General features: G+C 46.3%; 1 protein-coding gene across 4 annotated transcripts in view; it reads left to right on the top strand.

The window, feature by feature from the left end:
• Window positions 1-26397, top strand: part of LOC135390552 (tyrosine-protein phosphatase 69D-like) — a 114519-nt gene that overhangs the window by 47832 nt on the left and 40290 nt on the right. For 2 of the 4 annotated variants that reach the window (XM_064620252.1, XM_064620251.1), the window contains exon 1: window positions 21476-21795. The exons of 1 other annotated variant lie outside the window; for it this stretch is intronic. In XM_064620252.1, coding sequence (XP_064476322.1) covers window positions 21585-21795 — 211 coding nt within the window. In that variant the 5' untranslated portion in view covers window positions 21476-21584. Of the gene's footprint in view, window positions 1-21475; window positions 21796-26397 lie in introns of those variants that run through there. One more of the 4 variants, XM_064620253.1, reaches the window with a different exon arrangement.

The raw sequence follows: 26397 nt of genomic DNA, 5'->3' as shown, positions 1-26397 counted from the left end.
CGCTTCGGTGGCAGATTTTTCTCTAAAAGGTGTCCATTGAAGGTCTCAAAATGGGTAGTACCCATTTTAATGCCGACAGCGCCCTGCTTCAGAAGTTACGGTTTTTTACGAAACTCATTTGCATTTTTATTTTAATAATGAGCGCCTCCCACTCATTCACACGGTGTGCAGCTTGTAGGTGGTATCGGACAGATACTTGTAAAAAAGAAAGTTCGTGGATTGGTGCACCCGTTCGCGAATTATTTAGCCCGGGGATTTAACTGAAACACCCGGTATATGTTTACAATTTGATCGTGCACTCCCAGCCAAGGACAGCTGTTTCGCTCTACCTGGAGCTCGTCAGCCTGGCGTAGGGATGTTACACGATCTTGGGTCGGCACAACAGTGCGTCTCGGCGAGACGTCAATGTTCCACGGTGACGACGCCACCTGTGGAGGCCGCAGTGCAAGCCAACTCTGGCAGGCAAGCCAGGTGCAAGCCAGGCTGACGAGCTCCAAGTACACTCTTAAAAATGAACTTCACCGCATAGCACGCTCCTAGCCAACCATAATCTCAAATGATATCGTTATCTGTCCTGATTTGTTGAAAACGAGGGGCGTACGCCTTTTTGTGACAATTATGAACAGCATAAGTGTCACAAAAAAGGCGTACGCCTCCCGTTTTCGACAAATCAGGGCAGATAACGATATCATTGAGATGATGGTTGGCTAGGAGCGTGCTATGTGGTGAAGTTCATTTTTAAGAGTGTAGAGCGAAACAGCTGTCCTTGGCTGGGAGTGCATGATCAAATTGTAAACATATGCTCAACGTGCAGCTACAGAGCTTTGGCTATTTTTTTACTTTTTATATGTACTTGCTGGCTTGCATATAGGGACCCCTATCCCTATATGTGTTAATAAACTCCCCTTTGTGTTTTCCTGTAAGCTCTTTGTCGTCTTCTGATTTTTCCTGCTTATTTCATTCTCGTGGTCAACCGCCCTCCTAAGCTTCTGATATATATATAGATAGATAGATTGAGGTAAAAGGATTATCAAACGGCCACGAAGTTTTACAGAAGTTGCAAAAAAAGGCGCGGAAACAGATTTTAGGGAAGTTACAAACACTAGTTTATTACATAGGGAGACGTTAAAAAGTAAAATGGGCAATGGGTCGACGTTTCGACAGTGGCACTGTCTTCGTCAGGACAAAAGATGCGTAGGTGGTTACAGGTTACTTAAATAGATAAAATGGTTAAAAAGCACTTTGACTTTGTGTTGTGTCGTCTGTTTTTCGTCTTTTTCCCAGTCTCGGGTTTTCGTCATGGATACTTAAATAGGTTTGGTACATGAGCGATATACACCTGGGAGGGTGACTGAGCACTCCTCAATACCACAGTGCAAGCCAGTGAATTATAATGAGGGGAAAAAGCCATTAAAGAAACAAGTAAATGACACTAGACGTGTTTGAAATTCAAAATTACAGATTAAGATAGCTTCTATGGCTGCACATAGAGAAACAGATACTCATGGAACGATGCCACAGCACCAGAGGACACGTGTTTCGCCGTGTTTGCAGCTCGTCAGCTCTTGGTAGCTGCGCATCGTTCGGAATTGGCAAACCAGGGGTCGCTTAGCGAGTGATATACACCTGGGAGGGTGACTGAGCACTCCTCAATGCCACAGTGCAAGCCAGTGAATTATAATGAGGGAAAAAAGCCATTAAAGAAACAAGTAAATGACACTAGACGTGTTGTGTTATATATATATATATATATATATATATATATATATACAGGGTGTCCCAGAAAACGTGTCATTGAATTATAATAAAAAAACTACACCACCTAGGGTCATGCGGCCAATGGCATTTGTTCTTACTGGGTTTTTGCCACCTCCTCATGTGGATGTCGTGTAACGTAAGTTTAATTATGTAAATTTTTGCGAGCTTAAGTCAGAAATTTGCCTAGTAAAGGCCACTTTTTTACCCCACCAATGTGAAGAGCGTGTCTAATTTAGTCAAATTAATGATAATTGACAGGGATATTCAGGACCTATCCCATCGGAAAAAATTGCCGAACGTCGTGCTCTACGGAGGTCGCACAGAATAGCGCACGATGAATTTTTTTCAGCGCAATCTTTGTCAGTCCGACGAAAGGAGGTTGGAAACCCGGCCCTCCCCGACATCGCAGAAAGAGATAAAACATGCACGGCTTATCACGTTCGACTTTCGCTAGGATAATGCTTTCCCTCTCCCAATTTTAGGAACAGTTACTTTTTCTACTATCACACTGTGGGCTGGCTTCGGAACCTCCTTTCGTCGCACTGAGAGCGATTACGCTCAAAAAGTCATCGCGCGCTATGGTCCGGTGCTCCGAAAAGCATGATATTCGGCTATTTTTTCCGATGGGATAGCTCGTGAATATCACTGTGAATTATCATGGATTTGAGTGAATTCGGCACGCTCCTCATTGTGGTGTGATAAAAAATTTACTTGGCAAATTTCCGAGTTCAGTTCGCAAATATTTACATAATTAAACTTGGAGTACATGACATTCACATTAGGAGGTGGCAAAAACCTAATAAGAACAAATGCTGTTGACCGCATGATTCTAGGTGGCGTTGTTTTTTTATTATAATTCAATGACACGTTTTCTGGGACACCCTGTATATATATATAGCCTATATAGCCTTTTTTGTCCTGACGAAGACAGTGCCACTGTCGAAACGTCGACCCCTTGCCCATTTTACTTTTTAACGTCTCCCTCCCTATGTAATAAACTAGTGTTTGTAGCTTCCCTGTTTTCGCGTCTTTTTTTGAGAGTGATTTGTTGTTGTTAACTCTCGAAAGAATGAAAGCACCAAACACAAGCTTCCTCTTTTAGCAGGCAACATTTTCAGATTACTGGTCCTCTAGCATTGTATACGTCAAGGCCGCGCCAAGGGAATCCGTTTATGGTCCCAAGCATAAGCGGCATAGATCTTTTTCGTGATGCTTGCGAGGGGTCAGCTGTGTCCTTCTGGTAATTGCACCCTAATGACAATAATGGTAATGGTGCCGTGATACGTAACGTGTGGCAGCCTATTTTTGTGGCGACACGTTGTACGTATTATTAGTTTTAGCATAATCGTTTGATTTCACCACAGAATTCATTTAACTAGTCAGAATTTTCACCACAGTTGCTTGCGCGCCATAAAACCTCAATCATTTACACTCGTTGTCGAAGCAGCGAATCGTGGACTTTTTTGGAGCTCCGGAAAGAAATAAAGGGCACAAAAGGAGATCTGAAACCAAATATGAATACTACTCAAACGACCAGAAAGGCGCAATAAGGGCGTAAGATTTGTACAACGCTCGCTGTATTCCCCATAGGGGTCCTCCACTCTGCAACTCTGTTGTTTCATACAGATTAAGATTTGTCGTTGATGATGCTATTCTTCCGACATTTTCAAAAAAAACACTCGAAAAGACCACCTGTGATACCACTGCGCTGCGCCAAAGCCATTTCAAGTTTCTCGTGCCATGGCAACTTTAAAGATTCGTCACGCGCGATAAACAACAAGGGCCCTGGAGATGCTTTCAGTATTGGATGAGTACTTCGGTGATAAATTCGGATCCGTCCACCAATGCCTCTTTTTTTGCACACCGAATTTGCCGATATTTGCTGAAAATTCAACTGCGCATTTTTAAATAAAATAAACCGTTTGTCACGTAACTTAAAAGTATTTTACCGTGCAATGTATTGATACTTTACTACCGGATAAAAATACAATCGGATGATTTTATCCAACCCTTGTTAAGGAAAAAGAAAAAAAATTCCGAACTTGGCACAGTGAGCGCTGACTTTGCTTGTGCAATATGTTTTAATGCGCTGATCGCTCGAGGTACGGAAGCTGTCAGAGATGAAACTATATATCCTTCCTCAAAACGACCTAATTCGACTTTTTTTTAAATATTTTTTTATAGCCGTATTCCCTCCAGAAGCGCCATAGCCCACCCTGGTTTTTCGCCCGGAGCCGACATTCGATCCTGCCGTATGGCTGTTCTACACCGCGTTGGGATTTTTTTTTTCTAGTGCACGTTTACGCATGTCCCAACATGATATATTTTTTTATCGGAAATGGCTGGTGGAGCAACACAACTGGGACGCTTGAGCTGGAATGACTGAGACGCGTTACTCCATGCGCTTGAACCCATATGTGGTTCTGCTTTATTGCACATAAGAATTGTCGGGATTGGTGTATTCCTTGAAGAGGAAAAGCCTTTCGCAGGCTTATTGTGTTAATGCAAGTCCACATTCTACGTTTTTATTAATTTATTTAGAAATGTGCAATATCTGGGCATGAAAGATGAAAGTCACTGAAAAGGTTAGCCAGCTGTAGGACTCGAACCCACATCTTCTGGATTGCCGGTCCAGCGCTCTACCAATTGAGCTACGCTAACGCGCCCATTCAGCGCCTTCCAGGGTGCGTCATCTGAAGGGACAAACCAGCCACTCTCTCTCACTCATCCTCCTTTCACTCTTACATTTTTGTTCACCCATACACACATTCATACGACGGGATCGACGCAGGCGGCAACTGTTGAACATGAAAGAACTGATGTTCTGAGGCTGGAACAACATAGAAGGGACAAACACATACAAAGCCTCAATTTGCCTAAGAAATTAACGATGAAAGATGAAAGTCACTGAAAAGGTTAGCCAGCTGTAGGACTCGAACCCACATCTTCTGGATTGCCGGTCCAGGGCTCTACCAATTGAGCTAAGCTAACGCGCCCATTCATTCTGGGCATTCTGGGTTTTCCCAAGTTGAGCAGAAAAATTAATCCAACCGGTGATATGCACGGGCCAGGACGCGATAATGTGTAATTTAGAAAAGCATAACGGATTAGATGGCTTTTTCCTCAGATACCGGGTTCTGTGCGGATTCAGTGCACTGCATTTGAACTAGGCTCACGGGCTTTGCTTTGTCTGCTTCAGCTGTAAAAACTGTCTCGTCTTGGGTTGGGACAAGATGAGACAATCTGCATTTTTCAATTTCTTGTTCTGTCCTTACCATATACCAGCTACGTCCGTTCTGCATGTACAGGACAGAAGCTCTAGACCCCTGAGAACGCGCCTATGGCTAGTTTTCTTTTTTTAAAAAAAAGAGCAATAAAAAATTCATGCGTCTCATCTTGCCCTATATGTGAAGAGCCATTTCATGTTTTCACACAATCGACATTCTCCAGAATACTCGAGCCGAAGATTACTTTTAGCAGACGACAAGAGACGCGTTCTAACGCAAGGTTCCGACGAATGCTCAACTTTTGGCCCGTTGTGCATTTTCCACCAGAATATTCTGGTGGGATGACAGGAAAGGCGCAATTTGTGATAGCACGGATGCACATGTGGATACCAGGGTTGTGGAGTTGCAATGAGTCCGGAATGATTCCACATTTAGCAGAGCCCGGAATGGAATTGGAATGGAATGACGGAAACTGTCCTAGGAATGGGAATGGAACGGTGGCAGTTTTGGTTTCAACGTGCTGGTTTCTGCCCCCTTTGCACCGCACACGGTCAAGAGTGAAATAACATTGTCTTTGTGCTTGTTCCGCACTGCTAGACTTGCCAGTATTGTTACCGGTCCTTTTCTTTTCTTGAGGGAATTAACGGAATGGAATTGGGTTGCCAAGCCATTCCAAGAATGGGAACTGACCAGGAGGAGGAGGAGTGTCGTTGGGAGGAACCCGTGAGGTCTGCCTGCCTGATTAGGCGGCATGTTTCTCGGGAAGGGAAAGATGGTGGAGAGGAGGAAAGGGTGAAGTGGAAGACCGAGCGGAATCCGCTCGGGGGGAGGATAGCTGCGTCCATGGGCCGACTTCAGGGGAACTGTGCCGGCATACGCCTATTACACATCTGAGGGAAACCCAGGAAAAACCCCAGACGGCACAGCCGGCCCGCGGATTCGAACCGCGGACCTCCCAGTCTCCAAGCGCACGCGTTACCGCTGCGCCACCGGAGCTGGTGGGGAACTGACCATACCTTTTCATTCCGAGGATTTGAAAGGGATGGAATTATCGCCATTCCTCGGAATGGAATTGAAACGGAATGGGAGACCCGCAACCCTGGTGGATACAGTCCTGTACGACATCCGGCAATCATGCCGGATGTCCGACATGCATAAAAATCCCGGGATTCATATTTAGAAAACTCGGGATTGTAAAAGCGGGTTCTGAACCCACTTTTGAGGTTCACATTTCTTTCAGTTTTTACGCGTTCCAAGGTAACATCCACGTTGGGCGTGGACGACAGTTTTATCATCAACTGTCTCATCAGTTGTTGCCATCCTACGCTTTACACAAAAATGTTTTATTCACTTATTCAATTCGCTGAAAATTTATGAACAGGGACTCCACACCACTTGAGTTTTGAGAGACTTGATAATGAATTGAGCTATCCAAAGCAACAGGTTCTGAACAAACTTGGCCACTACCATGCGTGATGATAAATAGATATTCAAGTGAGTTTCATACGTCTGTACGTGTGCCGCTAATTTGCGACATTCCTTTAAATGAATATACCGGGACACGTGTGCTGAATGACGTCCAGCAGTCGTCTGCAAATTTGACAATTTCTCTCGTCTATGAAGCAAAGAAAAGTGAGATGAAAAGTCGGGAATCACTCTCACACGACAGTAGAGTTGACCATGGGACTGCATCACGAACACGGTTTCCATGAGATGACTTCGTGAAGCAGTCCTAAGAAGCAACCGATGGTGCCCGCCATTGAATATTTTTGCAGAGGGGGTGTAGCTGACAACAAAAGAAACCCATCCTTTACTCTTAACCTTATGCCTTTGCGAGGACCATAATTCATTTTGCTTCAAATGTCCACTAGTAACAGAAAGTCACTTCCCTTCGACGTCAACTCATTTTGTGTTGCAATTTGGCCTTGGTGACGACAGATATTTTCCGTCGGGATAAAATGGCTTAAATTCCGGTCACGAAGCAGGTACGTGTGGCCCTAATGACAGCGGAACACTTAGGTTAATGTGAATCGATCAGCTTTTTATGTATCCAACCAACGTGTTTCTTTCTTTTTTTTTCAGTCGGATGACTATCGCAAGATTTATCTTTTTAGAGGTGTCACATAATTCATTTTTTTAACCACGGCGCGTGGTTTCATTCGGGGCAATATGACATATAATCTTATTCTATTGCCGAGGTGGCGCTGCGGACGCTTCGAATATAGTGTGGATGGCGCGTTAGATCTGCATAGCGATCGAAGCGGATTGTGGAAAAATTGGTTGCTGCGTGATGGAAAGCCGTCCTGAGGTTGGAACGTGGAAGGACGTACACAATCAAGTTACTATCACGTCGACCATAACACCTTCCGTATGAAAACATGAAACATAGCAGTGGTAACGAATGATCATATAAAAAGTGTTTGACCTTTGCACTCAAGTCTGCTCAGGATCCTTCCAGATTATTCGCGGCGCTAACGTGGTAGGACACAATCCGTCACTATATAGGATACGGTGCAGGAGGTCAATAATTAGTCCGCACCAGCAGTACACGATACATAATAGTGAGCTTTAGTACATTGTACGCTACTGCGTTTGCGTACGTAAGAGATAGCGTTGGTAGTTCTGCGCATGCGCAAAAGAGAGCTTCGTGCATTGCGCAGAATCACCACGCTATCCGTTACGTACATAAAGGCGACAATGTACTGTACCTATACTGTGGCAACAGTGACAGCTGAGTTATGGTGAGCTAGAAGGACTGGTGCTTACCGCCATATTCAATACATGGAATGCGTCAAGCCAAGCTCCTGAGCTCCGGCGCTCGCTGCGAACCATGTGGGTTCTCGTTCAACTAGTCCAAATGTCCCGTCCTGGCGTTGTATGTTTGCTTGACAATTTTTATAGTGAACATATTTGGACCAGCACTACGTTGATTTGCGTACTGACCGTTTAGTAGCATCCGCAGTTCTTTGTAACGAAACTACGTGACATTTGCTACCGTCACGTCTACCTAGCCGACGATCCCTGCAAGCGAAAGATATCGGAATGTTGTTTTATCAATGTTCCTTAGTTTCACGAGTCTGTTCAAGGCCTTCCACCTACCCGTCCACCCCTATTGCACTCGACTTTCAGTACATTGTGCTGCTTGGGGACAGACGGGGCAAAACAGAGTGATTGCTGCTTCCGAGAGCTCGCCTCCTTGATGGTTTCTTTCTCTTCACTCTGTTTTCAACCTAGATCATCGAGTTGCTGTGTACAGGAAGCTGGGAACATTTTGTCACGGAACATAGGCCGATGGTAGATTGTTCCAACTAAATTGTCTAAACTATGGCGCATTCTGTGCAGTGTACTTGGCCGCACATCTTATTTTCTTTTGCTCCTTATGTAGCTATAATGGAACATGGGTATCTTTATCAGGGTGTCCCAGATGCGAGGGCTGATCGAGACATGCCGACGAATATCGTTATCAGAGGTTTGCTAAAACTCTTTAATCGAGAGTTTGTTCCCAAGCAGCACAATGTACCGGAAGTCGAGTGCAATAAGGGTGGACGGTCTTATCAATGTTCTTTAGTTTCACCAGTTCGTTCAAGGTATTCCACCTACCCGTCCACCCCTATTGCACTCGACTTTCAGTACATTGTGCTGCTTGGGTTGGTGGTTCTGCGCACGTGCAAAACATGGAGAGATTCGCACATTACGCACAACCACCACGCTATTCCTTACGTACGCAAGGCGTGGTTCTGCGCAATGCGCGAAGCATAACGGGAATTCAGAAAGGCCGAATCGTGGCGTCAACACCTTTTTCCTGAGTTTTCTGATTTCAATGATTCTTGGGCGGCTTATGTGCTCGTCCTTGTCTTAAATGTAGCCTGCCGCGGCTAATTCTCGTGTTATTCTCTTTTAAATTTGCGGCACGGTCGCTATGATTATACTGACATGAAAGCGCGACGTTCGACATCCCACCGACACGAACGTGGAAATGGTCCATTACATCGATGGACATTCTCTGCGCGGGACTTGCATAAAAGATCACTTGATATCGCAAAGACACGGAACGGAAAACCATGGAGTTGCTAAAGAATTCCCGTTTTACCTCTCGCTATTTCTGCTCGTCATGCATTTTTGAATGCATTCTGGCATGGTTTATGAGAAGGGTTATGTAAACGGCATCTTGAAAATATAACTTTACAATTGAGCAGGTCTGCTGCTGCCAAAACTTTCCTCTCTATGCAAACTTTTCAAAAATGTTTTCTCAGGAAGTTCCTTCCTACACTCATTTTGCACCTTTCTAAACTGGAACTCTCCTTGCCATCAAAGCACTTGCGTTCTATGGGAGCTTTACATGCACCCTCGATTCTCTCTCCCAAATGCGACTGGCATCATTTTTCATTCCGGCCTTGACCCCTTGTTCCCCACTGAACTCAACATTTCTTTTGCACCTTTCTAAACTGGAACTCTCCTTGCCATCAAAGCACTTGCGTTCTATGGGAGCTTTACATGCACCCTCGGTTCTCTCTCCCAAATGCGACTGGCATCATTTTTCATTCCGGCCTTGACCCCTTGTTCCCCACTGAACTCAACATTTCTTTTGCACCTTTCTAAACTGGAACTCTCCTTGCCATCAAAGCACTTGCGTTCTATGGGAGCTTTACATGCACCCTCGGTTCTCTCTCCCAAATGCGACTGGCATCATTTTTCATTCCGGCCTTGACCCCTTGTTCCCCACTGAACTCAACATTTCTTTTGCACCTTTCTAAACTGGAACTCTCCTTGCCATCAAAGCACTTGCGTTCTATGGGAGCTTTACATGCACCCTCGGTTCTCTCTCCCAAATGCGACTGGCATCATTTTTCATTCCGGCCTTGACCCCTTGTTCCCCACTGAACTCAACATTTCTTTTGCACCTTTCTAAACGGGAACTCTCCTTGCCATCAAAGCACTTGCGTTCTATGGGAGCTTTACATGCACCCTCGGTTCTCTCTCCCAAATGCGACTGGCATCATTTTTCATTCCGGCCTTGACCCCTTGTTCCCCACTGAACTCAACATTTCTTTTGCACCTTTCTAAACTGGAACTCTCCTTGCCATCAAAGCACTTGCGTTCTATGGGAGCTTTACATGCACCCTCGATTCTCTCTCCCAAATGCGACTGGCATCATTTTTCATTCCGGCCTTGACCCCTTGTTCCCCACTGAACTCAACATTTCTTTTGCACCTTTCTAAACTGGAACTCTCCTTGCCATCAAAGCACTTGCGTTCTATGGGAGCTTTACATGCACCCTCGGTTCTCTCTCCCAAATGCGACTGGCATCATTTTTCATTCCGGCCTTGACCCCTTGTTCCCCACTGAACTCAACATTTCTTTTGCACCTTTCTAAACTGGAACTCTCCTTGCCATCAAAGCACTTGCGTTCTATGGGAGCTTTACATGCACCCTCGATTCTCTCTCCCAAATGCGACTGGCATCATTTTTCATTCCGGCCTTGACCCCTTGTTCCCCACTGAACTCAACATTTCTTTTGCACCTTTCTAAACTGGAACTCTCCTTGCCATCAAAGCACTTGCGTTCTATGGGAGCTTTACATGCACCCTCGGTTCTCTCTCCCAAATGCGACTGGCATCATTTTTCATTCCGGCCTTGACCCCTTGTTCCCCACTGAACTCAACATTTCTTTTGCACCTTTCTAAACTGGAACTCTCCTTGCCATCAAAGCACTTGCGTTCTATGGGAGCTTTACATGCACCCTCGATTCTCTCTCCCAAATGCGACTGGCATCATTTTTCATTCCGGCCTTGACCCCTTGTTCCCCACTGAACTCAACATTTCTTTTGCACCTTTCTAAACTGGAACTCTCCTTGCCATCAAAGCACTTGCGTTCTATGGGAGCTTTACATGCACCCTCGGTTCTCTCTCCCAAATGCGACTGGCATCATTTTTCATTCCGGCCTTGACCCCTTGTTCCCCACTGAACTCAACATTTCTTTTGCACCTTTCTAAACTGGAACTCTCCTTGCCATCAAAGCACTTGCGTTCTATGGGAGCTTTACATGCACCCTCGATTCTCTCTCCCAAATGCGACTGGCATCATTTTTCATTCCGGCCTTGACCCCTTGTTCCCCACTGAACTCAACATTTCTTTTGCACCTTTCTAAACTGGAACTCTCCTTGCCATCAAAGCACTTGCGTTCTATGGGAGCTTTACATGCACCCTCGGTTCTCTCTCCCAAATGCGACTGGCATCATTTTTCATTCCGGCCTTGACCCCTTGTTCCCCACTGAACTCAACATTTCTTTTGCACCTTTCTAAACTGGAACTCTCCTTGCCATCAAAGCACTTGCGTTCTATGGGAGCTTTACATGCACCCTCGGTTCTCTCTCCCAAATGCGACTGGCATCATTTTTCATTCCGGCCTTGACCCCTTGTTCCCCACTGAACTCAACATTTCTTTTGCACCTTTCTAAACTGGAACTCTCCTTGCCATCAAAGCACTTGCGTTCTATGGGAGCTTTACATGCACCCTCGGTTCTCTCTCCCAAATGCGACTGGCATCATTTTTCATTCCGGCCTTGACCCCTTGTTCCCCACTGAACTCAACATTTCTTTTGCACCTTTCTAAACTGGAACTCTCCTTGCCATCAAAGCACTTGCGTTCTATGGGAGCTTTACATGCACCCTCGGTTCTCTCTCCCAAATGCGACTGGCATCATTTTTCATTCCGGCCTTGACCCCTTGTTCCCCACTGAACTCAACATTTCTTTTGCACCTTTCTAAACGGGAACTCTCCTTGCCATCAAAGCACTTGCGTTCTATGGGAGCTTTACATGCACCCTCGGTTCTCTCTCCCAAATGCGACTGGCATCATTTTTCATTCCGGCCTTGACCCCTTGTTCCCCACTGAACTCAACATTTCTTTTGCACCTTTCTAAACTGGAACTCTCCTTGCCATCAAAGCACTTGCGTTCTATGGGAGCTTTACATGCACCCTCGATTCTCTCTCCCAAATGCGACTGGCATCATTTTTCATTCCGGCCTTGACCCCTTGTTCCCCACTGAACTCAACATTTCTTTTGCACCTTTCTAAACTGGAACTCTCCTTGCCATCAAAGCACTTGCGTTCTATGGGAGCTTTACATGCACCCTCGATTCTCTCTCCCAAATGCGACTGGCATCATTTTTCATTCCGGCCTTGACCCCTTGTTCCCCACTGAACTCAACATTTCTTTTGCACCTTTCTAAACTGGAACTCTCCTTGCCATCAAAGCACTTGCGTTCTATGGGAGCTTTACATGCACCCTCGGTTCTCTCTCCCAAATGCGACTGGCATCATTTTTCATTCCGGCCTTGACCCCTTGTTCCCCACTGAACTCAACATTTCTTTTGCACCTTTCTAAACTGGAACTCTCCTTGCCATCAAAGCACTTGCGTTCTATGGGAGCTTTACATGCACCCTCGGTTCTCTCTCCCAAATGCGACTGGCATCATTTTTCATTCCGGCCTTGACCCCTTGTTCCCCACTGAACTCAACATTTCTTTTGCACCTTTCTAAACTGGAACTCTCCTTGCCATCAAAGCACTTGCGTTCTATGGGAGCTTTACATGCACCCTCGGTTCTCTCTCCCAAATGCGACTGGCATCATTTTTCATTCCGGCCTTGACCCCTTGTTCCCCACTGAACTCAACATTTCTTTTGCACCTTTCTAAACGGGAACTCTCCTTGCCATCAAAGCACTTGCGTTCTATGGGAGCTTTACATGCACCCTCGGTTCTCTCTCCCAAATGCGACTGGCATCATTTTTCATTCCGGCCTTGACCCCTTGTTCCCCACTGAACTCAACATTTCTTTTGCACCTTTCTAAACTGGAACTCTCCTTGCCATCAAAGCACTTGCGTTCTATGGGAGCTTTACATGCACCCTCGGTTCTCTCTCCCAAATGCGACTGGCATCATTTTTCATTCCGGCCTTGACCCCTTGTTCCCCACTGAACTCAACATTTCTTTTGCACCTTTCTAAACTGGAACTCTCCTTGCCATCAAAGCACTTGCGTTCTATGGGAGCTTTACATGCACCCTCGGTTCTCTCTCCCAAATGCGACTGGCATCATTTTTCATTCCGGCCTTGACCCCTTGTTCCCCACTGAACTCAACATTTCTTTTGCACCTTTCTAAACGGGAACTCTCCTTGCCATCAAAGCACTTGCGTTCTATGGGAGCTTTACATGCACCCTCGGTTCTCTCTCCCAAATGCGACTGGCATCATTTTTCATTCCGGCCTTGACCCCTTGTTCCCCACTGAACTCAACATTTCTTTTGCACCTTTCTAAACTGGAACTCTCCTTGCCATCAAAGCACTTGCGTTCTATGGGAGCTTTACATGCACCCTCGGTTCTCTCTCCCAAATGCGACTGGCATCATTTTTCATTCCGGCCTTGACCCCTTGTTCCCCACTGAACTCAACATTTCTTTTGCACCTTTCTAAACTGGAACTCTCCTTGCCATCAAAGCACTTGCGTTCTATGGGAGCTTTACATGCACCCTCGGTTCTCTCTCCCAAATGCGACTGGCATCATTTTTCATTCCGGCCTTGACCCCTTGTTCCCCACTGAACTCAACATTTCTTTTGCACCTTTCTAAACTGGAACTCTCCTTGCCATCAAAGCACTTGCGTTCTATGGGAGCTTTACATGCACCCTCGGTTCTCTCTCCCAAATGCGACTGGCATCATTTTTCATTCCGGCCTTGACCCCTTGTTCCCCACTGAACTCAACATTTCTTTTGCACCTTTCTAAACTGGAACTCTCCTTGCCATCAAAGCACTTGCGTTCTATGGGAGCTTTACATGCACCCTCGGTTCTCTCTCCCAAATGCGACTGGCATCATTTTTCATTCCGGCCTTGACCCCTTGTTCCCCACTGAACTCAACATTTCTTTTGCACCTTTCTAAACTGGAACTCTCCTTGCCATCAAAGCACTTGCGTTCTATGGGAGCTTTACATGCACCCTCGGTTCTCTCTCCCAAATGCGACTGGCATCATTTTTCATTCCGGCCTTGACCCCTTGTTCCCCACTGAACTCAACATTTCTTTTGCACCTTTCTAAACTGGAACTCTCCTTGCCATCAAAGCACTTGCGTTCTATGGGAGCTTTACATGCACCCTCGGTTCTCTCTCCCAAATGCGACTGGCATCATTTTTCATTCCGGCCTTGACCCCTTGTTCCCCACTGAACTCAACATTTCTTTTGCACCTTTCTAAACTGGAACTCTCCTTGCCATCAAAGCACTTGCGTTCTATGGGAGCTTTACATGCACCCTCGGTTCTCTCTCCCAAATGCGACTGGCATCATTTTTCATTCCGGCCTTGACCCCTTGTTCCCCACTGAACTCAACATTTCTTTTGCACCTTTCTAAACTGGAACTCTCCTTGCCATCAAAGCACTTGCGTTCTATGGGAGCTTTACATGCACCCTCGGTTCTCTCTCCCAAATGCGACTGGCATCATTTTTCATTCCGGCCTTGACCCCTTGTTCCCCACTGAACTCAACATTTCTTTTGCACCTTTCTAAACTGGAACTCTCCTTGCCATCAAAGCACTTGCGTTCTATGGGAGCTTTACATGCACCCTCGGTTCTCTCTCCCAAATGCGACTGGCATCATTTTTCATTCCGGCCTTGACCCCTTGTTCCCCACTGAACTCAACATTTCTTTTGCACCTTTCTAAACGGGAACTCTCCTTGCCATCAAAGCACTTGCGTTCTATGGGAGCTTTACATGCACCCTCGGTTCTCTCTCCCAAATGCGACTGGCATCATTTTTCATTCCGGCCTTGACCCCTTGTTCCCCACTGAACTCAACATTTCTTTTGCACCTTTCTAAACTGGAACTCTCCTTGCCATCAAAGCACTTGCGTTCTATGGGAGCTTTACATGCACCCTCGGTTCTCTCTCCCAAATGCGACTGGCATCATTTTTCATTCCGGCCTTGACCCCTTGTTCCCCACTGAACTCAACATTTCTTTTGCACCTTTCTAAACGGGAACTCTCCTTGCCATCAAAGCACTTGCGTTCTATGGGAGCTTTACATGCACCCTCGGTTCTCTCTCCCAAATGCGACTGGCATCATTTTTCATTCCGGCCTTGACCCCTTGTTCCCCACTGAACTCAACATTTCTTTTGCACCTTTCTAAACTGGAACTCTCCTTGCCATCAAAGCACTTGCGTTCTATGGGAGCTTTACATGCACCCTCGGTTCTCTCTCCCAAATGCGACTGGCATCATTTTTCATTCCGGCCTTGACCCCTTGTTCCCCACTGAACTCAACATTTCTTTTGCACCTTTCTAAACTGGAACTCTCCTTGCCATCAAAGCACTTGCGTTCTATGGGAGCTTTACATGCACCCTCGGTTCTCTCTCCCAAATGCGACTGGCATCATTTTTCATTCCGGCCTTGACCCCTTGTTCCCCACTGAACTCAACATTTCTTTTGCACCTTTCTAAACTGGAACTCTCCTTGCCATCAAAGCACTTGCGTTCTATGGGAGCTTTACATGCACCCTCGGTTCTCTCTCCCAAATGCGACTGGCATCATTTTTCATTCCGGCCTTGACCCCTTGTTCCCCACTGAACTCAACATTTCTTTTGCACCTTTCTAAACTGGAACTCTCCTTGCCATCAAAGCACTTGCGTTCTATGGGAGCTTTACATGCACCCTCGGTTCTCTCTCCCAAATGCGACTGGCATCATTTTTCATTCCGGCCTTGACCCCTTGTTCCCCACTGAACTCAACATTTCTTTTGCACCTTTCTAAACTGGAACTCTCCTTGCCATCAAAGCACTTGCGTTCTATGGGAGCTTTACATGCACCCTCGGTTCTCTCTCCCAAATGCGACTGGCATCATTTTTCATTCCGGCCTTGACCCCTTGTTCCCCACTGAACTCAACATTTCTTTTGCACCTTTCTAAACGGGAACTCTCCTTGCCATCAAAGCACTTGCGTTCTATGGGAGCTTTACATGCACCCTCGGTTCTCTCTCCCAAATGCGACTGGCATCATTTTTCATTCCGGCCTTGACCCCTTGTTCCCCACTGAACTCAACATTTCTTTTGCACCTTTCTAAACTGGAACTCTCCTTGCCATCAAAGCACTTGCGTTCTATGGGAGCTTTACATGCACCCTCGGTTCTCTCTCCCAAATGCGACTGGCATCATTTTTCATTCCGGCCTTGACCCCTTGTTCCCCACTGAACTCAACATTTCTTTTGCACCTTTCTAAACGGGAACTCTCCTTGCCATCAAAGCACTTGCGTTCTATGGGAGCTTTACATGCACCCTCGGTTCTCTCTCCCAAATGCGACTGGCATCATTTTTCATTCCGGCCTTGACCCCTTGTTCCCCACTGAACTCAACATTTCTTTTGCACCTTTCTAAACTGGAACTCTCCTTGCCATCAAAGCACTTGCGTTCTATGGGAGCTTTACATGCACCCTCGGTTCTCTCTCCCAAATGCGACTGGCATCATTTTTCATTCCGGCCTTGACCCCTTGTTCCCCACTGAACTCAACATTTCTTTTGCACCTTTCTAAACGGGAACTCTCCTTGCCATCAAAGCACTTGCGTTCTATGGGAGCTTTACATGCACCCTCGGTTCTCTCTCCCAAATGCGACTGGCATCATTTTTCATTCCGGCCTTGACCCCTTGTTCCCCACTGAACTCAACATTTCTTTTGCACCTTTCTAAACTGGAACTCTCCTTGCCATCAAAGCACTTGCGTTCTATGGGAGCTTTACATGCACCCTCGGTTCTCTCTCCCAAATGCGACTGGCATCATTTTTCATTCCGGCCTTGACCCCTTGTTCCCCACTGAACTCAACATTTCTTTTGCACCTTTCTAAACTGGAACTCTCCTTGCCATCAAAGCACTTGCGTTCTATGGGAGCTTTACATGCACCCTCGGTTCTCTCTCCCAAATGCGACTGGCATCATTTTTCATTCCGGCCTTGACCCCTTGTTCCCCAATGAACTCAACGTTTCTTTTGCACCTTTCTAAACGGGAACTCTCCTTGCCATCAAAGCACTTGCGTTCTATGGGAGCTTTACATGCACCCTCGGTTCTCTCTCCCAAATGCGACTGGCATCATTTTTCATTCCGGCCTTGACCCCTTGTTCCCCACTGAACTCAACATTTCTTTTGCACCTTTCTAAACTGGAACTCTCCTTGCCATCAAAGCACTTGCGTTCTATGGGAGCTTTACATGCACCCTCGGTTCTCTCTCCCAAATGCGACTGGCATCATTTTTCATTCCGGCCTTGACCCCTTGTTCCCCACTGAACTCAACATTTCTTTTGCACCTTTCTAAACTGGAACTCTCCTTGCCATCAAAGCACTTGCGTTCTATGGGAGCTTTACATGCACCCTCGGTTCTCTCTCCCAAATGCGACTGGCATCATTTTTCATTCCGGCCTTGACCCCTTGTTCCCCACTGAACTCAACATTTCTTTTGCACCTTTCTAAACGGGAACTCTCCTTGCCATCAAAGCACTTGCGTTCTATGGGAGCTTTACATGCACCCTCGATTCTCTCTCCCAAATGCGACTGGCATCATTTTTCATTCCGGCCTTGACCCCTTGTTCCCCACTGAACTCAACATTTCTTTAGCACCTTTCTAAACTGGAACTCTCCTTGCCATCAAAGCACTTGCGTTCTATGGGAGCTTTACATGCACCCTCGGTTCTCTCTCCCAAATGCGACTGGCATCATTTTTCATTCCGGCCTTGACCCCTTGTTCCCCACTGAACTCAACATTTCTTTTGCACCTTTCTAAACGGGAACTCTCCTTGCCATCAAAGCACTTGCGTTCTATGGGAGCTTTACATGGACCCTCGGTTCTCTCTCCCAAATGCGACTGGCATCATTTTTCATTCCGGCCTTGACCCCTTGTTCCCCACTGAACTCAACATTTCTTTTGCACCTTTCTAAACTGGAACTCTCCTTGCCATCAAAGCACTTGCGTTCTATGGGAACTTTACATAAACCCTCGGTTCTCTCTCCCAAATGCGACTGGCATCATTTTTCATTCCGGCCTTGACCCCTTGTTCCCCACTGAACTCAACATTTATTTTGCACCTTTCTAAACTGGAACTCTCCTTGCCATCAAAGCACTTGCGTTCTATGGGAACTTTACATAAACCCTCGGTTCTCTCTCCCAAATGCGACTGGCATCATTTTTCATTCCGGCCTTGACCCCTTGTTCCCCACTGAACTCAACATTTCTTTTGCACCTTTCTAAACTAGAACTCTCCTTGCCATCAAAGCACTTGCGTTCTATGGGAGCTTTACATGGACCCTCGGTTCTCTCTCCCAAATGCGACTGGCATCATTTTTCATTCCGGCCTTGACCCCTTGTTCCCCACTGAACTCAACATTTCTTTTGCACCTTTCTAAACTGGAACTCTCCTTGCCATCAAAGCACTTGCGTTCTATGGGAACTTTACATGGACCCTCGGTTCTCTCTCCCAAATGCGACTGGCATCATTTTTCATTCCGGCCTTGACCCCTTGTTCCCCACTGAACTCAACATTTCTTTTGCACCTTTCTAAACTGGAACTCTCGTTGCCATCAAAGCACTTGCGTTCTATGGGAACTTTACATGGACCCTCGGTTCTCTCTCCCAAATGCGACTGGCTTTCATTCCGGCCTTGACCCCTTGTTCCTTACTGAACTCAACATTTCTTTTGCACCTTTCTAAACTGGAACTCTCCTTGCCATCAAAGCACTTGCGTTCTATGGTAACTCTACATGAACCCTCGGTTCTCTCTCCCAAATGCGACTGGCATCATTTTTCATTCCGGCCTTGACACCTTGTTCCTCACTGAATTCAACATTTCTTTTGCACCTTTCTAAACTGGAACTCTCCTTGCCATGAAAGCACTTGCGTTCTATGGGAACTTTACATGAACCCTCGGTTCTCTCTCCCAAATGCGACTGGCATCATTTTTCATTCCGTCCTTGACCCCTTGTTCCCCACTGAACTCAACATTTCTTTTGCACCTTTCTAAACTGGAACTCTCCTTGCCATGAAAGCACTTGCGTTCTATGGGAACTTTACATGAACCCTCGGTTCTCTCTCCCAAATGCGACTGGCATCATTTTTCATTCCGTCCTTGACCCCTTGTTCCCCACTGAACTCAACATTTCTTTTGCACCTTTCTAAACTGGAACTCTCCTTGCCATGAAAGCACTTGCGTTCTATGGGAACTTTACATGAACCCTCGGTTCTCTCTCCCAAATGCGACTGGCATCATTTTTCATTCCGTCCTTGACCCCTTGTTCCCCACTGAACTCAACATTTCTTTTGCACCTTTCTAAACTGGAACTCTCCTTGCCATGAAAGCACTTGCGTTCTATGGGAACTTTACATGAACCCTCGGTTCTCTCTCCCAAATGCGACTGGCATCATTTTTCATTCCGTCCTTGACCCCTTGTTCCCCACTGAACTCAACATTTCTTTTGCACCTTTCTAAACTGGAACTCTCCTTGCCATCAAAGCACTTGCGTTCTATGGGAACTTTACATGTACCCTCGGTTCTCTCTCCCAAATGCGACTGGCATCATTTTTCATTCCGGCCTTGACGCCTTCTTCCCCACTGAACTCAACGAGAGATTTTCTCAATTTTTTGTGACTTGAGCCGCGTCTCTAAAGGGGCTTCTTTTGATGACAACATCTTGAAGATCGTGAAGGGTGGGCCGATTTTCCGTTTCATAAATCATGGGGGAACGTCATTGTTATACATCATGTGTTGATTTTAGTTACAACTCGCGGACATGCGAAGCGCCGCGTGTCGTCCAACACAATGAATATTTGTGACAACGTCATTGCCGACATTGCGCTGCTTTATTTGACTCGTTTCGGCTCCTTTGTTTGCGAACAGCTGCAAGCATTCTCAGGAACCCCATTTTCTAGAAAGGGTAATGAATATGAAGCGAACGAAAAATGTGATCTGATTACGCGAATCTAATTATGCAAGCCCTGTTTCGCAAAGCTTCTGGTACGCTGGTAGGACGCGTGTATGGGTAATTGCAGACAACCTTTCTATAAAAATGCGGCCATAATTAAGCATAATCACATTTCGTACTTCGTCTATCGTCCAGGGAGACGCCTAAATTATAATTCAACTTGGCATTCTAATTAAACAATAGTTTGATATGTTTTACTCCTGGGCTTGCAAAGACAGGTTGTTCTAAGAGAAACGGTTTCAGAACTTACGTCATGTGCGCTTTCTTTTATATTGGCGGTCCCACTAAAAAAAGCTGAATTCTAAGCAACGTTCTTATCAACGCCGAAAGACAGCTCCGTATCCAGGGGTTTTCGTTATTCCATAGCCCGCGATAAAGGAATTGCTTTCCTCTGATCCGTCCCCAAATCACGGCCTATACCAAAAACGCATTTAAATAAAGTTAGTCTTTCACGTGCCGCCAACTGAAAAAAATAACAATAACGAAGGAAGGTTACGCGTGAAATACGTATAGGGCTCTCCTGACCTAACCTTGGTCAGGCGTCGATGAAATGGCGAATCACGGGGCCAAGTGATGCATTTAACGAGCGTTATTGGCTCACCGCCCGAGGTAGTCTTGGAAATCAATGACCATCGAGTATGACTTGTCCTGCAACGAACCTGGACCGACAATCCAGAAGGTGTCCTGCCAATGACTTCCATCTTTCTTCATTCAGGCTACGTTCGTGACACTTTAGGATAGACTGCTGGAATAGCAGTCCTATATGTGCCGCCAGTGTGCGATTGAAAATGTGCTCGCGGGTGGACAGGTATAATATTGGAGCGAAAATATTCTAGAAATATTTCCCAAGAGGAAACATTTCGTATGCTTGTCATAACATTAGAACAGTGCGCAAATTGGATGTCTGATTTTGATCATTTTCCCAGTTATTTCGACACCCCTATGGAGCTCTACATATTCGCAGTTTCAATCCCATTTGCCCGCAAGCTCTCAAAAAGCTCGCGAACAAGACTGGTTTCGTCAAAATCTCCCATAGAAAAGGGACCAAACACTCGGAGCAGCCACTTAAGACGTCCATTGTTCTGAGGCTGGAACATACAAAGGGACAAGAACAGCCGAGTATGAATGTGTGTGTGTAGGCACAGTACAGAAATGTGCCGAAGAAGCACGTGCTGTGGGAGAAAATATGCCACGGAATGAAAACAAGTATCCAGGTAAAGTTTAGATAACCACAGGTAGTCGTGAGCGAATGTGAAAATATTTGCCGGCTGCTACATTCCCACAACCATGTTGCCATGAAATCGCGAATGTACATACCTTGAGGAATACGAGTACGACGCATAGCAACCGATCATGTGAGCGGTTATACGAGACCGCACACACATGCCACTCGAGGCCGGACGCTGTTAAGTGAACTTTGTTCTCCCGCACTCTAGTGGAAACGCGCCCGGTTCGAACTAGCTGCCGCTACGCACTTTATGTATCTGTCTGGAGGAACACTGGAGACGATCTGGATCTACGTGATATTCATGTCTGGCATCGGAAAAGTTGATTGAGCTCGGGAAAACATGGAACGACTGGACGTCTTTTTGTATGCAAGACTGCATTGCGGACAAGAAGAAAAAAATCTATTTTCATCTCTTCGGTGCAGGTGCGCCGACACGCAGCAGACTGCGTGGTCTTCTCGCTTCGAGGAAGCCTATGGAAGTGCCTTTTACCGAAATCATGACGACTCTTACAAGTCATTTCAGTCCAGAGCCATCGGAAATGGCGGAAACATTTCGATTTCACAACCTCATGCAAGGTGAGGGAGAAACTGTTACTGTTTTTGTTGCCCAACCCCATGCAATCGCTGACCGCTGTGGCTTTGGTGCTGCGCCTCAACGCAACCCGCGTGACAGATTTGTCATCGGAATTAAGGATAAGAGCGTCTAGAAAGTTTTGTTGACGAAGCCTAAGACCTTGACACTCGCACAAAGTGTTGAGATTGAGTGTTGAGATCTCGAGTCCACTTCCATTCCACGTGTTTCCGCAACAACGCGTGAAGCGGTTCCACAACAGTCGCTAAACTGGACAAACATTTTCCGTAAAAATTAAGCACTCCCAAAAAGGCCCGTAATTCAGTGACATTCCTTCCCATTAGTACAGCTTCCATCTTTTCCTTTGCCGGGTCAAGTCACTCGCCGTCTATTTCGTGCCCAAGGTACTGCACAGCGGGCACAAAAAATTTACACTTGTCCTGTCTGACTCGAATACCATGCTCTTGTAGCATTTGTAATACTTTTTCTACTTGTTCCACACACTATAACATCATCAATATAGCAGGCAGTCCCTGGGAGACCTATCAAAATTTGGTCCATAACCGACTGCTGGGGCACTGGCTACTCCAAACGGCAACCTCTGAAATCTGAACAAACCAACATGCGTATTGACTGTGCATAACTCTTGAGCGTGGGAATCCAACTCCAGTTGCAAGTACGCTTTAGCGAGGTCTAGAATCTTGAACACTTTTCCTCCAGACATAGAAGGAAATATATCATCAGGGACCGGGTAGTGGTCTACTTCTATCCTTGGATTTAGTGTCACGCGATAGTCCCCGCATAGTCTCAATTCTTTCCCATCCTTCTTTGGAACGATCACAAGGGGCGTTGCCCATTCACTGTATCGTACTGGATATATTATGAAACTTATTTCCTTCTCCACTTGTTCCCGAAGTGCGTAAGGCACTGGTCGCGCTTTGGAAAATACTGGCTTGCTCTCCTGTTGCAACATGATGCTCCCTTTAAAACCTTGAATGATATCTAACGTCGTATCGAAGACGCTGACATACTTCTCCCGTAGACTTGGTTGTGACACAAAATTTACTTGGGTTACTTGAGACCAATTTAACTTGACAAAGTAGGCATTCGGGCATCCACCAAGGGCAAACTGCATGATTGCTGACCGTACTTGACGCATACATCTTCCACTCCTAAGACCGACACCGGTGTTCCGCTGTAGGTCTTCAGTTTAATTCTAGATGTACGGTAAACCAACTCGCCGAAACGTTCTCGATATTCTTTGGACGTCATGACCGATACCGCTGAACCTGTATCCAGCTCCATGTCTACCATTTTTCCATTGATTAACAGCGGGACCTTATAACTGCCTAGTCGTTTCCCCAACTGATACACATTACATAAGTCAGCAGGCTCGTCGGAATCCTCACTTTCATGTTGAATTGCATTTACATTCTTTCGTCTATTTATTCTGCGAGAAGGCCTCGCCCGATCACCCTCCTGCTCCCGCGCAGTCTTGACTGCTTTACACACTCTAGCAAGGTGCCCTATTTTGCCACAATTGTGGTATCTGGCCGCATTTCTCTTGTGTGCCGTTGTGCAGCCTCCATGGCAATGGCGATGTTGTAAACCAGATGCGCATCCTCTAGAAGTCGACAAGGAATACTCTCGTCACAAAGTCCGCCAATGAATCTGACGCATCCTTGAGAAAGCTGCCAAAGTCACACGATGAGGCCAGCCTCTTGAGCTCCACGTACAACTCCGAAATGCTTTCGCCGGCTCGCTGTACCCTTTGGCTGAAAACATAGAGCTCCGCTACCACTGATTTCTTCTCAATTTGGCCACCAAATCTTGAAATTTTGCATCGCTTGGGGTGCCTACGAAGTGTGGCATACGCTGTAGGTCCAAGGACTGTCAGGAATACTGCTCTTGTGATCAGCGCTGATGTTGTTCACCTTCGCAAATAGCTGAAACCTTTCGATGTAAATGTTGACGGAACCTTCCTCTGGTTTGAACTCTGGTATCTGTCCGACAGTAGCCATGGTGTTATAACTTGGCAAAACATCAGGCTGTTGGCGAAACACTTTTATTGAATCCAGACAGCCACGCCGTTCTGCCGTGCAGGCAGCAGTGCAGTCAAAAGGGTATCACATCTAAGAGGGCGCAACGCTTTATATGTGGTACACTGAACAAAACACGTGGGCGTCTACGCCCCTTCGATATCAGAAGACACTGCACGGCATTCTCCTGCCGTAGCTATCTTGGTAACACGTATGTCAGGTGTGGAAGCAAAGAGCACAAGCCTCCGAACTGCCCATTGAAATAAAGAGTGCTTCCGATGCAAGAAGCACGTACACCTCGCGAATGAATGTAGGACGGGACAGCAGAAGAGATCTTCAAAGCACCAATCCAACTCCTTGGAACTGGTAGAACACTGGAAGACAACCACACTTCTAATGAAGAATGCTTCATCTGTACACGCTAAAGGGGCCATCTTTAAGTAAGATGAAGCCAATCATGCTCAAATTGAAGTGGGCTGGAATTGTGTTGGATGTGGAGCTCAACACAGGATCACCAGTTTGTATGATCAGTGAAGACGTCTATAAGAGACATGCCGCGGCATGGCCGCGTATTTCGCCATGCGACATTGAACTGTCGTGCTACCTTGAAACTTTGCCTGTTCTCGGTGTTCTTAGACTACCAGTGGAACACCTGGGTAGAGAGGTTGACGGACAGCTATATGTGATCGGCTGCTCCGGACCAGCCTTGGTAGGAAGGGACCTTATGGACGCCTTGAGCATTCTGGATCACAACATCAACGTCCTGCGAACACCGCATGATGCTACGATCGGAAACCTCACAAGTGTGTTGAGCGACTTATTTGAGCATGGCCTAGGGTTTATGAAAGGACTACTGTACATCTTCACCTACATCCCAAAACCACGCCAGGGGACTTAAAAAAACGGTCTCTGCCTTACGCATTGGGCGACAAAGTAGCAGAAGAGCTAGACAGATTGTCAAATGAAGGAATCATCACACAGAAGAACGGTTTAGTGCGTATTTGTTGCGACTTTAAGGTTAAGCTTAATCCAGCATGCACAACTGAGCTGCACCCACTCAACCTCCGCGATGCATACTTACAAGTTCCCCTTGACGAAGAGTCGAAAAATTGCAATTATAAGCTGTACTGTTACAACAGAACGACCTTTGGCATTGCATCAGCGCCCGCCTTGGTTCAAAGGCTACGCGGCATACCTGGACGTCACCTAATAGACCTCTCCTTGTTTGTGAACAAATGACGTCATAGTGTTCGACAGCGCCACCAATTTGGTAGAGTTGAACTATACGTTCAAAGCTAGTGGCGAACAAGGTCGCGCCCGAAAGACACGGTCTTGAGAGGATTACGATGGTCTCTGAAAGGGACGCGTCCTACTTTTCTTTCAGTAGGAGGTAGCAAACAAGTGCCCATTCGTGGAACCCAACTTTCCCCTTCAGATCTGTTTCTGTCTGTCTACCAACGTCATGATGGCGTTTCTCGGGTAGTGGTTTATTTCTGAGAAAAAGGACGAATTCGGTCAGACTCTAAAGGAAGTATTCAGGGAGGACGGTGCCCGTCTGAAACGTGACAAGTGTGGCAAGGGACAGACGATGTACATGGGTCACACAATTGACAGAAACGAACTACATTCATCAGAACTAAAAATTTATGCAATTTCTAAGGCTCTGCCACCGAGGAATGTGACGGAACTACGTTCCTTCATATTACCCAAGTTTCCTGACTAACACCTGTACGCATCGCTGGTACAAAATACCCACGCTGGGGAAATGAAAGAGCCAAGAAAACCCTCCCAGAAGAGGAGTTTCTCGTACAGTTGGGTCCGTCGAGAGACGTCACCCTCGAATGTGATGCATCATTGTATGGCCTGGGACCAGTACTTTCACACCACATTGATGACGTCGTCAGGCCCATCGCGATCAAGAACACAAAGCGATGCAGAGAACAACTATTCTCACCTGCAAAAAGGAAGCACTGGCATCACAACATTCAGCTAGGGGCTATGTACTGGGAAGAAAATCGGTCCTGAAAACTGACCATCAGCCACTGGCGGGACTTCTTTGTGAAAACAAGCCTGTACCGACGGTAGCTGCAGCAAGGATACAGCGTTGGGCTTTGCTACTGGTAGGTTACCACTCAAGTACAAGGCCGGGACAAACAATGGAAACACTGACGCTCTTAGCCGGCTTCCGGGTCAGTGTAACGTGCACCCCGATGGAACAACTGCAATCAATGCTCTCGACGCGAGCCCAATATCGGGGAAACAGCTCGTTGACATCCCAGGCAACACGCCAATATTGGACCCTTATGAGCTCCATACCATATCAGAAGAACGGTTTAGTGCGTATTTGTTGCGACTTTAAGGTTAAGCTTAATCCAGCATGCACAACTGAGCTGTACCCACTCGACATCCCTGATGCATACTTGCAAGTTCTCCTTGACGAAGAGTCATGAAAAGTTGCAGTTATAAGCTGTACTGTTACAAGAGACTATATATACGTCCTTTGGCATTGCATCGGCGCCCGCTTTGGTTCAGAGGAAAATGGAGCCCGTAGCGAGCTCCGTACCATAC

Source organism: Ornithodoros turicata, chromosome 4, assembly GCF_037126465.1.
Source record: "Ornithodoros turicata isolate Travis chromosome 4, ASM3712646v1, whole genome shotgun sequence".
In the NCBI taxonomy this organism is placed as follows: Eukaryota; Metazoa; Arthropoda; class Arachnida; order Ixodida; family Argasidae; genus Ornithodoros; species Ornithodoros turicata.
This window is presented reverse-complemented; position numbering and strand designations above follow the sequence as displayed.